The sequence below is a fragment of the Trichomycterus rosablanca genome, chromosome 8 (assembly GCF_030014385.1).
Source record: "Trichomycterus rosablanca isolate fTriRos1 chromosome 8, fTriRos1.hap1, whole genome shotgun sequence".
NCBI classification, from domain to species: domain Eukaryota; kingdom Metazoa; phylum Chordata; class Actinopteri; order Siluriformes; family Trichomycteridae; genus Trichomycterus; species Trichomycterus rosablanca.
In genome coordinates, this window is record NC_085995.1 from 29623663 (window position 1) to 29637534 (window position 13872).

The 13872-nt window shown below is 40.6% G+C and overlaps 1 protein-coding gene across 2 annotated transcripts in view; it reads left to right on the plus strand.

The window, feature by feature from the left end:
• Positions 1–13872, plus strand: part of macrod1 (mono-ADP ribosylhydrolase 1) — a 167286-nt gene that overhangs the window by 85087 nt on the left and 68327 nt on the right. For both annotated transcript variants that reach the window (XM_063000672.1, XM_063000670.1), the window contains exon 4: positions 4413–4442. In XM_063000672.1, the coding sequence (XP_062856742.1) occupies positions 4413–4442 (30 nt within the window). The remainder of the gene's footprint in view (positions 1–4412; positions 4443–13872) is intronic.

Genomic DNA, 13872 nt, shown 5'->3' on the forward strand with positions numbered 1-13872 from the left:
CAATCGGGCAATTGGACACGCTAACAGGAAGAAAAAGGGGAGAAATGCATAAGCACCCAGTCGATGGATTAATGACCCAATCAGATGAAACAAGTTGAAAATCCTGCTGGTTAATCTCTTATTTATTCATTTTATTTCCATTGCTTTATCCTAGTCAGGGTTGTGTGGGTCCAATTTCCCTAAATACATGCTTGCAATGCAGTAACACACTGGACTGGATGCCAATCCATCACTGGGCCTCAGCCATTAGCCCTGTCTGCATGTAGATGCCTAAATAGCCGATAGCACCATTGGGGATTCGAACCCTGGATCCCAGCGGTAGAGGGCCAGCGCAGTTTACTGCTGCACCAGGCTACTACAATATTAGTAGAATATTACTACATTAATATTCTCCTAGCTGTTTTTTTTTTTTTCAGATATTGCTCATCTTTAAAAAGAAAAAATGAAAGCTATTTTTTTATTCTCTTATTACTATGGCTACTTAATACATTTTCTGTTTGTTTGAAAAAGGAGTGCATTGTGATTGTGATTAAACGTTCAACAGTATGACGTATGACATTAAAATGCAGCTAAATATTCAGTCTCTTTATGATGTGTGACAGCTCCCACAGCTTCTTTCTCCTGTCCACAGATGGCTAGGGCATCATTGATAATAGCTAAACTTTGTGATGGTTCTATGGTGCCGTAAGTGGGATCAGTGGTAGCTCAGCGGTTAAGGTACAGCACTAGTAATCAAAAGGTTGCTGGTTTAAACCCCACTACTGCCAAGTTGCCACTGTTGGGCTTCTGAGCAAGGCCATTAATCCTCAATTACTTGAATTGTATTTAGTCATAATTGTAAGTTGCTTTGGATAAAAGCGTCTGCTAAATGCCGTAAACGCACGCATATACACATTGTATGTGAAAACACCACTCAGCCATGATACACATGGTTGTGTAGTGCTGCAGTGTTTATTGTGCGCTTTAACATGCTATTAAAGTGCTTTTTCACCTTGTCTACAATCAAGCAAGCTTTATGTTGCCATTCACTTATATTTAAATGTAAATGTAAGTGAATGGCAATTAGCAGACACTTTTATCCAAAGCGACTTGGTACAAAGTACTGGATACAGTACTGTGACGGTATATATTGTCCAAGCAATTGAAGGTTAAGGGCCTTGCTCAAGGACCCAACAGTGGCAACCTGGCAGTGGTGGACCAGCGACCTTTTGATAACTAGTCCGGTTCCCTAACCCCTAGGCTATGACTGCCCTTATTAGAGGCTGGTGTTCCACATTGCTTGTGCTATTGTTGGCCATGTTATCATCAAACTTCTATTCTGTGAGCTTATGTGGAAAAATTTTGGGGTTTGAGTCCCAGGCTGGACTCATTAATATAGTTGGCACTTGGTATTACATGAACCTAGTATTTAGAAGGACACATCAGTGCAGCCTTAGAAGGGGATCCGACGTAAAATGTATAATGTATACGTAATGTACACGTATAATGTGCCATTAAGTATGAGGATGAATGATCCACTGTAGCGACTCCTAACAGGAGCAGCCAAGTACTCGTTTATTCATCATTAACAAACCTCTATTGAGCTGATGGTACTTTAAAGCTTTGGTTCTTCAGTTTTGTGCAACAGCCTGAACACCAGGCTTAAAGCTTGCTTGTCTGCACTCAGTCAATTATATCTGACTGCCATAACAAAATTTCTTTTAGTGTAAAGTAACAATTTAGGGCTTTATCTTGAACAAGGTCACTGTGGTCTGGCACTGGGCACAAGGCAGGAATACACCCTGGACATGGCGCCCACACATTTACTCACTCACGCCTAGTTTTTTGGCAGATAGACAGAAACCTGGAATGAGCCCATGTGGACAGGGGGAATATAATCACAGGCAGTGATCAAATCCCAGAATCAAATCCTCGTCAATTCTGGCAAAAAGACTGCTGTTTAGTGTACTTTTTAATAAGTGCAGTCCCAAAAAAGCTAAAACTGTACTACCAGCTGTAGTAAAACTTTCCACACTGTCTAATAAATCAATTAATTGCTATATGAATTTTTCTTGGATGGACATAACTGTTTTAAGTACTTATTTACAAATATAATTGTGAACTACATAACATACTAACCCCGTCTAATATAACTAAACCGAGTCCTGCATTCCAGCTGGAAGGCTCTCGCTGGTCTGTACTGCTAAGCTCTACTCTTACCATCTGTACCTTCTAGGGAACGAGGGTCTTAGCGTGAGCTGTTTCTGCACCCAAGGCGGCATTCAGAAGGAAAATGCCAACACCGCTCGATTTTAGGCGAAGGTTCAGGAGGCACGAGCGCTCCGTTGCTAATGTACGATTATTTAGCTTGTGTGAGCTAAAGAGTTGCAAAATGTTCATGCTTAAATATTCATGGCCTGTGTGGAAACTAACAAAGCAGCCGTTTCATATTACTTGGATGTGGGAATGGTTAATGTGGGAATCTATCAGTATTATTTCAAATCTGCTGTCATATATTGTGTGACGCTGCTCGTGAACAAATGCCGTTCTGCATTAACACTCTGCGCTGTGTATTAAATGCAAGCTGTTAAATGCAGCGCTCGTGTGATTTACATGATGCTGTGTTTCAGAAAAGAGCACTGTACTGACGGTTTCCACCCTCATCACTCAACACCACACTTTTTATCACTCATAGGGTCTGTTCGAAAATCTAGTGAGCTGCCTTGCTGTCTACTGCCTACTTAAGCAGCTGCCTAAGTAAAGAGGATTCTACTAAAGCATCAAACTCATCAGGCAGGTTATTTGGATGCACTACTTAGACTGTGATTATGTCACCACGGGAGGCACGGTGGCTCAGTGGTTAGCACTGTCGCCACACAGCAAGAAGGTTGGGTGGTCTGGGTCCTTTCTGTGTGGAGTTTGCATGCTCTCCCTGTGTCTGTGTGGGTTTCCTCCTACAGTCTTCTACAGGAGATACAAACTCACCCATGACTGTGTTTAAAATTGAACTTGTGAACTGATGAATCGTGTGTAACGAGTCAGTACCTGTCCTGTCACGAATGTAACCAGAGTGTGTAGGACATGCCGTTATAAATAAATAAATAATAAATAATAATAAATAATAAATAGGCCGCTCAGGTGGCACAGCGGTAAAAACGCACGGAATACATCATATCAGTCTCAGCTCTGCTTGTCGGCTGGGCTGAGCAGCCACATGAACAACGATTGGCCTGTTGTTCATATAGGGGCGGGGCATTAAGCCGGATAGGGACTCTCTCATAACTGATGCAACTATGACCTCTGCTGGCTGGTTGATGGCACCTTCACAGAGGCGGGGAAAAGAGTGCGAATCAAGGTGTGTCTCTCCGTACACAGAGCTGATCCGCAGATGATCTCGTTTAGTGTAGATGAAAAGATGCATACGGCTGCTGCACATGTGTCAGACATCACGTGTGGGTGAGCTTCGTTCTCCTTAAAACGGAGCTGGGGCCGGCATTAGTGGAGAGGAAGATGTTGCTCTGTGGTAATAGCCAGTTTATTTAGTTTATAAGTCTTCGATCAGTAAGGAAAGCCAGTCACACAAGGTGTTCTGTGGTAGCTGGTGTTTATTTAAAACTGTAGCATTCACTAATGACAGTAAAAACGGAGAGCTGACTGAGGACATGCTTCTCTTCATACGAATCAACTCCTGATTCACTTATAGCGATATTGTGAACAGAGCATCTCCCACTGTACGCCTCTCTTAAAGACACACAAACACGCAGTCCTATAACAGCAGTCATTGTTTTGTCACCGATTTATCTTTACTGTTGAACCTTTTTTTTAAGTTTTGCTAGCCAGCGGGTTTTTTTTCAGACTGAACTGGATAGCATTAACCATGCTTGTGTGTGTGGTCAGCAAGACTAATCAAATATGCCTCATGTGGGTGAAAAATAAATTGCTTTAGTTTTAGAAGTAAAAAAAAACTTGTAATGTTGTACCCCCTGCCAAGGGCAGGTACTCCTGTTCTAAATGACCAGTAGGTTTGCATATTTGAATGAGGGTGCAGCTGCAATAAACTGGCACCTTGTCCAGGCTGTATTCCTATCCTACATCCAGTGTTTCTAAGTGGTTTTGGACCCAATGCCACCCTGATCAGGTTAAATCATTTACTAAAAAGGAAAGCATTAATTCGTGATTCCTTAATCATTTTCTTTTAGTGGCTGTTAAATTACGGCTATAAAGCATGACCATGATCCAAACTTTTCATTCCATTTTCATGTTTCACCACCACTTTATCCTGGTCAGGGACAAGGTGGGTTTGGTTCCTTTAGAAACCTCTGGTGAAGTGCAGTAACACACCACAGGCAAGATGCAGCATGGACGTTGTGTGTGACCTGGAGCTTGACAATGCCACAATGAAATTAATTCTGTTTTTTTGTTTGTCTTTTCAGCCAACAAGACCTTGCTGGGTGGAGGAGGAGGTAAGTCCCGACTTTATTTTATTTTTATTTTATTAGGATTTTAACGTCATGTTTTACACTTTGGTTACATTAATGACAGGAACGGTAGTTACTGGTTACACAAGATTCTTCACTTCAAGTTTAATGTCAAACACAGTCAAATTCTAATTCACCTCACTTGCATGTCTTTAAACTGTGGTTGAAAACCGGAGTTCCCGGAGGAAACCCACACAGACACGGGGAAAACATGCAAACTCCACACAGAAAAGACCTGGACCACTTCACCTGGAAATCGAACCCGGGACCTTCTTGCTGTGAGGCGACAGTGCTACCCACCGAGCCATCATGCCACCCAAATTTATGGGGTAAGGGAATACATTTAAACATACAGTGATACCATGAAACTCAATGTTAATTGGTTCTGGGAGTGGCATTGAGTTTAAAAGACGTTGAGTTTCAAGGTTTTTTTTTTTTTTTTTCAATAAGGATGTATGGAAAACTTGGTAATGTGTTCCATGGTCCCGTGGAACTGCATATATTTTAGGCTAATGTAAAATAATGGGGTTGTTTTTTACACTTATACACTGAAAATAACACAAGTCTAATATAAAAACACTGAAATACAATTGAAAAACAGTAAAATTAATATAAAAATACAATAAAACCTGCTCTACAGCCTGCATTTTAGACCCGGAAAAGATGATTCTCACAATTTCTCAGAACCCCCCACTATAACACAAGTTTATACGTGACACAGTGAGGAAAGTACAGCTAAACACAAAATGGATTTGATGTTATTCGTCTCATATGCACACTTTGATGACGTTTTACCGCACCGCTCAAGCCAAGCGCTGAACAAGGCTGTTCATTGTTCATTTAAAATGAAATAAATAATTTTTTAGATGGCTGAACACATCGAATTTGGGTGGCACGGTGGCTAAGTGGGTAGCACTGTCGCCTCACAGCAAGAAGGTCCTGGGTTCGATCCCCAGGTGGGGCGGTCCGGGTCCTTTCTGTGTGGAGTTTGCATGTTCTCCCCGTGTCCGCGTGGGTTTCCTCCGGGTGCTTCGGTTTCCTCCCACAGTCCAAAGACATGCAAGGCGAGGTGAATTGGAGACACTAAATTGTCCCTGACTGTGTTCGATGTAACCTTGTGTAATGAGTAACTACCGTTCCTGTCATGAATGTAACCAAAGTGTAAAACATGATGTTAAAATTCTAATAAACAAACAAAAAAACACATCGAATTTAAGAGAACGTCGAGTTTAAGGGTACAAATTTCTCCCTGAAGTGCGTCGAGTTTCAAATATTTTGAGTTTAGGGGACTTCAAGTTATAAGGTACCACTGTATAAGAAATGTAAGCAGGTGTAAAAGTGAGAAGTAAACGATGATAAAAGAATAAGAGTAAGACAGCAGGAGGTTTAAAACCGTGGGATGGGTGTGAGAAACAGCTCTGTGTGTGTGTGATCTACACAAGCTACACATGCTTTCGCATTTCTCAGGAACATTAGACGTATGCATGGGGAGGGGGAACATATGTTCTTTATGGTGTAAAAGAGTAATTTGGGACAAAATGTGATACACAGGAAAAGCGCTTCACACATCCATACGGATGGTGCGTCCTGTCGTCTTGAGACGTTTATGCGACTGCTTACACACTTACATGAACACTTTGTATACATACCAAGACCACCATTATCAGCCAAATGCGTCCATGTTAGTCGACACTGTCTCATTCAAGACAGGATATAGATCTATACCACCTGAGTATGACACCACTCACAGTTTAGTGCTTGGTAGGGGCACGGTGACTCTGTGGGTAGCACTGTCACCTCAGAGCAAGAAGGTCCTGGGTTCGATTCCCAGGTGGAGGGGTCCAGGTCTTTTCTGTGTGAAGTCTGCATGTTCTTCCCGTGTCTGTGTGGGTTTCCTCCGGGAGCTCCGGTTTCCTCCCACAGTCCAAAGACATGCAAGTAAAATGAATTGGAAATACTAAAATTTTCCATGACTGTTTGACATTGAACTTAAACTGATGAATCTTGTGTAACCAGTAGCTACCTGTCCTGTCATAAATGTAACCAAAGTGTGTAAAACATGACATTTAAAATACTAATACAATGAAATATTAGTGCTTAATAGAGTTCGCTATATTGATATTGCAAGCCTGTCACAACAGACATGTACTGTATATTAATACACAATATATAAAATGCAGATGTGTGAAAGAGTAACTGCTCTGTTTCTGATTGGCCATTTCAGTCTAACTTGGCTGCTCTTAAACATCTTAGATGGTCGTCCTGCTGCTTAGAGCAGTTTCAACCAGCTCATGCACATACCAGCCTACATTTATTACTCTATCTGTAACAGCATGTCGGTGGGTAGGACTGTCGCCACACAGCGAGAAGGTCCTTGGTACGAGTCCCAGGTGGAGCGGTCTGGGTCCTTTCTGTGTGAAGTTTGCATGTTCTCCCCGTGTCTGCGTGGGTTTCCTCTGGAAGTTCCGTTTTCCTCCCACAGTCCAAAGACATGTAGTTTAGGTGAATTGGAAATATAAATAAATAAAATTGATAATCATCCATATATTTTTTGCAAATATAAGACATTTTAAATGGTAGCCAGAGGTTACATCCCATCCTTGCCATCCTCCCATTAGTGCATATTTTGCCTTAATATTGTTGTAATACTGTAGTCATGCACACTGACATTTGCTCAGACTGAAGACATTCACAGTTGTTTACATTTTTGTAAACAACAACAATTTCTTTAGGACTTCTTGAAGGAGCTGTAGCTAAGCCCTTGGTAGATGAACCATTTTAAATATAAATATTTAAATATAATGACTCTTTATGCAATATGGTAAATCCTATGGACATATTTATGTATAAAAAAAAATTTTCTTAGGCATTCGGGTGACACAGTGGTCTGTTAGGCCAGCGGTCCCCAACCTTTTTTGCACCACAGACCGGTTTCATATATAAGGTATAATTTCACAGACCGGCGGGGGGCAGGAGGATTTAAAATAAAAGAACTATAGAATACGTTCGGATGGCGCAGCGGTCTAAGGCGCTAGTGCTACACTGTGGAGTGTTTAAACTCGAGGGTTCGAGACCCAGTAACCCAAAGCAAATGTCAGTTGCGGGACTAAATTACAGTAACCCTGCCATATATATCCAACCTAAACACTGCCACATCACCCCACTGCTGCGTTCTCTTCACTGGCTTCCTGTAGCTGCACACATTCAGTTTAAAACACTGATGCTCGCCTACAAAGCCAAAAATGGACCAGCCCCAAGCTACCTTCGTGGTCTAATCAAACCCCGCTCAAATCAAACCCCCAGGACTAGACGAAGACAAGCATCAAGGCTTCTCTGTACTGGCACCCAAGTGGTGGAACGAACTTCCTCTTTCTGTCTGAACATCTGAGTCTCTTGCTGTCTTTAAAAAACTATTAAAAACCCACCTCTTTACTAAACACTTAAGCTGACTTGTACTTACTAACACTTTTTCATTTCTTTCAAAGAAAAAAATTATAATAAAAAAACACTTTGGTTCAGGGTTTCAGCAGATTTGTGTTCTTGGATTGTTGTTTACTTAAACTAAAGTAAGGTAATGTTTACTATGGAAGCACTTCTGTAAGCCGCTCTGGAAAGGAGTGTCTGCTAAATGCTGAGGATGTAAATGTAGAATAGAAAATCAGTGTGAATCCTGGGATTTTTTTTCACTGCAACGAGACACTGCTCCCACCTAGTGGTGATTGGAGACAATAACACCCAAAGAGTTTTGGAAAGGTAATTGCTCTTGTAGCGATCTCTAATTATTTATTCTTTCTGTGCGGCCCGGTAGTAAATGACCGATACCAGTCCGTGGCCCGGTGGTTGGGGACCACTGTATTAGGTTAACCCACCACTGCTAAGATCTGGGTTTGAATCTCAGCGATGCTGTTGGCTGGCTGGACGTCTCTGGAATTAGCTATGTCTGAAGCATTGTGATGAATTGGCATCCTGTCCAGGGTATTCCTGCCTTGCTGTGTGCCTGACCAGAATAAAGCGGTTAATAAAAATGAAATTAAAATGATTTTTTTTCTTTTCCTGAATGCTTAATGATTTTGTAAATGATTTAAAGTGACTTTGATGGTAGGGCTTAGGAGGAATAACCCAGGCAGTGACTACTCTTTCACACGGGTAATATGGGTGTTGGATACATTTATGTTTTAATAATACATTTTATGATTTAATTAATTCTTCTGATGGCAAATTGGCAGTAATAGACGCAACATTAAAGGGGGCGATTACTTTTTCACACTACTGTATCAACTAGGGGTGTTAAGGATTAACTGTTATTCAATATCTGATGCATAAGTAATTGTTTAATCAATGCTATTGGTTAAAGCTCATTTATATTCATCTCCAACATCTAATGGATTTGTTTGAGCTGTGAGTGTGGATATTACACGTCTCCTCCAGGGAGGAATGCTGGTGTTGTGTTAATATTTTACAAATAACACTTACAAAACCAGTTCACATCAATGCAGAGCCACTGGTCTGCGAATTAACCCTGCATGTGTGGTCTGAAGATTAACTGGACATTTAGATCTATGCCCAGTATTAATATAGTACATGGTTAACGTGTAAAAGGGCAGCACGGTGGCTAAGTGGGTAGCACTGTTGCCTTGCAGCAAGAAGGGTTCGATCCCCAGGTGGGGCGGTCCGGGTCCTTTCTGTGTGGAGTTTGCATGTTCTCCCCGTGTCTGTGTGGGTTTACTCCGGGTGCTCCGGTTTCCTCCCACAGCCCAAAGACATGCAAGTGAGGTGAATTGGAGATGCTAGATTGTCCAGGACTGTGTTTGATATAACCTTGTGTGACTTGATTAATCTTGTGTGATGAGTGACTACCGTTCCTGTCATGAATGTAACCAAAGTGTAAAACATGACGTTAAAATCCTAATAAACAAACAAACAAACGTGTAAAAAAGTATCTGCCCCCTCCAAATTTCTTCTTTTTTTTCTGCTAATTGAAAAATTCTTAACATTTAGATGTTTCAGGTCTTCAGTGACAACACGAGTAAACACAAAATGCAGCTTTTAAATGCTCATTACGTTTATTGAAAATAAAAATGCCCCTAAACCTAATAACTGGTTTAGCCACTCTTGGCAGTAACAACTGCAATTAAATGTTTGCCATGAGTGTAAAAGGTTGGACGCTATTTCATTATCTCTTCAGAACGTTGCATCGTGCTACTTTTGTGAGACTTTCAGGCTTACTTCATATTGCCAGATTTAAATGAAGCTTCGATTCAGCAGGTCTGGCAGTAATCATGCCCGAGTGTGGGTAATGAAATTGAACCCAATTCTTGATTAAATTTGGTTTAGTGGTTGATGTAGTAGCAAAATGGGCAATTGCACAGGGCCAGGTCTGAACAGAATTTTATTTTCAATAAATACAATCATCATTTAACAAACAGCATTTGGGTCATCTTTGTATATCTTTGTATGAGATGATTTCTATCCAAAGCAACTTACAATTATGAGCAAATACAACAACATGGGTCTTGAATCAGCAACTTTCTGATTACTAGTCCAATACCTTAACCACTGAGCTACCACTGGCAAAATTAAATCGCTCTGTAATTCTGATCTGGACCTTTTAAATACCCGCCATGACAGAGAAAAAAACAGTAAACTTTGACTTCTTTCTCATTTTAACCAACTTCAGTTGTTTAGTCAGTTGGTCTTAATCTGTACACGACTTTTCAGACATCAAACGTAGCTCCTATACAGTTGCCATATAAACCTGCAGCCACACCACCCTTTATAGATAAGATTAAACACCCATTCACTATACAGTGCATCAGGTTTATACACCGATCAGCCATAACATTAAAACCACCTCCTTGTTTCTACACTCACTGCCCATTTTATTAGCTCCACTTACCATATAAAAGCACTTTGTAGTTCTACAATTACTAACTGTAGTCCATCTGTTTCTCTACATACCTTTTTAGCCTGCTTTCACCCTGTTCTTCAATGCTCAGGACCCTCACAGGACCACCACAGAGCAGGTATTATTTAGGTGGTGGGTCATTCTCAGCACTGCAGTGACACTGACATGGTGGTGGTGTGTTAGTGTGTGTTGTGCTGGTATGAGTGGATCAGACACAGCAACACTGCTGGAGTTTTTAAATACTGTGTCCCTCTCTGTCCACTCTATTAGACACTCCTACCTAGTTGGTTCAGCTTGTAGATGTAAAGTCAGAGACTTTCAATCAGACAATAGATCAATCATCTATTGCTGCTGTTTGAGTTGGTCATCTTCTAGACCTTCTGCCCACGGGGCGCTGTTGCCTGGATGTTTTGGGTTGGTGGACTGTTCTCAGTCCAGCAGTGACAGTGAGGTATTTAAAAACTCCATCAGCGCTGCTGTGTCTTATCCACTCATACCAGCACAACATACACTAACACACCACCACCATGTCAGTGTCACTGCAGTGCTGAGAATGATCCACCACCCAATTAATACCTGCTCTGTGGTGGTCCTGACCATTAAAGAACAGCATGAACGGGGGCTAACAAAGCATGCAGAGAAACAGATGGACTACAGTCAGTAATTGTAGAACTACAAAGTGCTTCTGTTTGGTAAGTGGAGCTGATAAAATGGACAGTGAGTGTAGAAACAAGGTTTTAATGTTATAGCTGATCAGTGTATATATGTTTATTATAATCGTATTGAATATTATATCTAGTGACAGCATTAGAAATGTGTTCCTGTTTTGATTTGTTCTTGTCTTAAAATTAGTTTGTTTTATTTATTAATAAATAGAATTATAATAAAAAAATCAAACAGAACAAAAGTTAACAAATTAATGTATTGGCTCTAAGTAACAAATTAAGCTGCGGTTTAATAAAAAGCTTTGAGATCAAGTATAGATTAAAGCTCTAAAGTTTACCACCAGTGGTACCTGGATTGATGAATTACACAGGTTCTGACAGTTTGATGGACATACTAGAAATTCTGTGGAGAAGCCTGTTGTTGGTTACCTTGGTGCCAACAGAGTTTGATGGAAGATGAGTATGGTTAAGATTTTGTAGGTTTAGACTCCTTAGTTGAATTGTAAAGCTACAATGTGCAGTGAGATGAATAAATAAATAAATTACTCGTGTTGTCGTGGTCTTCTATTGAAATGAGTTGGAAGACCTGAAACATTTAAATGGTTTGATGATTTTGGTGTAGAACTTAACAGAACTGACTTCAACCTGATCCAGCACCAGAATCTTCAGCTCCTAACTCTAGTAAATATCTAAATGGAGACGAATCTCCTTCAAAATCCTGCTTCCATTAGGGGTTGTAACAGTGGATCATTCATCTCCATCTTGCCCTGTCTTGAGCATCCTCCTCTGTCACACCAACCAGCTGCAATTCCTTCCTCACGACATCCATAAATCTCCTCTTTGACCTTCCTCTTCTCCTCAGCTCCCTTCTCCTGGTAGAACTCTCACTCCACCTCTGCACATGCCCAAACCATCGCAATCTCACCTCTCTAACAGTTGTAGCCTAGTGGTTAAGAAACTGGACTAGTAATCGAAAGGTCACTGGTTCAAGCCCAAGTACTGCCAGGCTGCAGGACCCTTGAGCAAGGCCCTTAACCCTCAATTGCTTAGACAATATACTGTGACAGTACTGTAGGTCACTTTGGATGAAAGCATCTGCTAAATGCCGAAAATGTAAATGTCTCCAAGACATCCTACCTGCTCTGTCCCTTTTATAAAGAAAACCATAGACATCTGGTAGCCAGTTTAAAAAAGGATTTTCTGTTGCCACTGTATAAAAACGAACTCATTTAACATCTCTTTCTTAACTGGAAATGACATCCAGTGAAAGTAAATTCAAGAACGTCAGTTGCTATCATCGTTTCATCTAATGATTCAGGAACATGACATTATTTGGAATAATTGACATATAATTTTTAGATTCTCTAATTAATTCCCAATAATCTTGCTTTTAAAAAGCTTCCTCCCACTAAGAGCTGTCAACCTGTTAGCGAAGCATTTGCATAATACATAATGATCAAAAAAGGAATCTTTTTTCTTTCTAATGTCTGGCAGTTAAGAATTATTGTGTTTAAGAGTTGTTTTTTTTCAAGTAAAGCTTTAGTGATTGGTATTTAATATGGGTTGAGAAAGGTTTTTGCTTGCTGCTTGAGACAGAAAGTACAACCCCAAATCAGAAAAAGTTATTACAATATGGAAAATGCAAATAATAAATGAACACGAGAGTTTTTTACATTTACTTTGACTTTTATTTGATTGCAGACAGGATGAACCTGAGATATTTCATGGTCAATTTCATTTATTAATAAACATCCATTCCTGAATTTCAGGTCTGCAACACATTCCAAAAAAAGCTGGGACAGTAAAGCATTTACCACTTTGTAATGTTGCCATTCCTTTTTACCACACTTAAAAGATGTTTTGGCACCAAGGATACCAAGTGATTTAGTGTTTCAGCTTTTATTTTGTCCCATTCTTCCTGCAAACACGTCTTAACATGTGCAACAGTACGGGGTCATCGTTGTCGCATTTCTTTTTAAATTCTCCACACATTCTCTATTTTGGACAGGTCAGTGGTTTTGCATTGTCTTGTTGAAAAATGCATGGACGTCCCTGGAAAAGATGACGTCTTGAAGGCTGCATGTTGCTCTAAGATCTCAAAGTACATGAATGCTGCCATCACAGAAGTGTAAATGACCTTTGCCAAGGGCACTGACACAGCCCCTGGCTTTTAGATTTGTTGCCAGTAACAGTCTGGACGGATCTTTTTGTCTTTAGTCCGGAGCACACAGTGTCCATTTTTTTCAAAAAAGACCTGGAATGCTGATTCATCTGACCACAATACACGTTTCCACTGTGTGATGGTCCATCCTAGATGCCTCCTAGCCCAGAGAAGTCGACGCCGCTTCTAGACATGGTTAACATAAGGCTTCTTTTTTGCACAGTAAAGTTTTAAGTAGCATTTGTGCATGTAACTCTGTATTGTAGAGCTTGACAAAGGTTTGCCAAAGTAATCCCTCACCCATGTGGTTATATCAGCTATTGTCGAGCAGCGGTTCTTGATGCAATGTCATCTGAGAGATTAAAGATCACTGGCGTTCAGCATAAGCTTGTGCCCTTGGCCTTTACGCACTGAAATTCCTCCTGATTCATTGAATCCTTTAATGATATTATGCACTGTAGAGGGAGAAATATGCAAATCCCTTCCAATCTTTCTTTGGGGTACATTGTTATTAAACATTTCAATCATTTTCTCACACATTTGTTGACAAACTGGAGAGCCCCTGATCATCTTTGCTTATTAAAGCCTTTCCTGGATGCTGCTTTTGTACCAAACCATGATTACAATCACCTGTTTGGAATCACATCATTATTTAGTTTTTTTTATTACTAGCCCGGGCGGCAC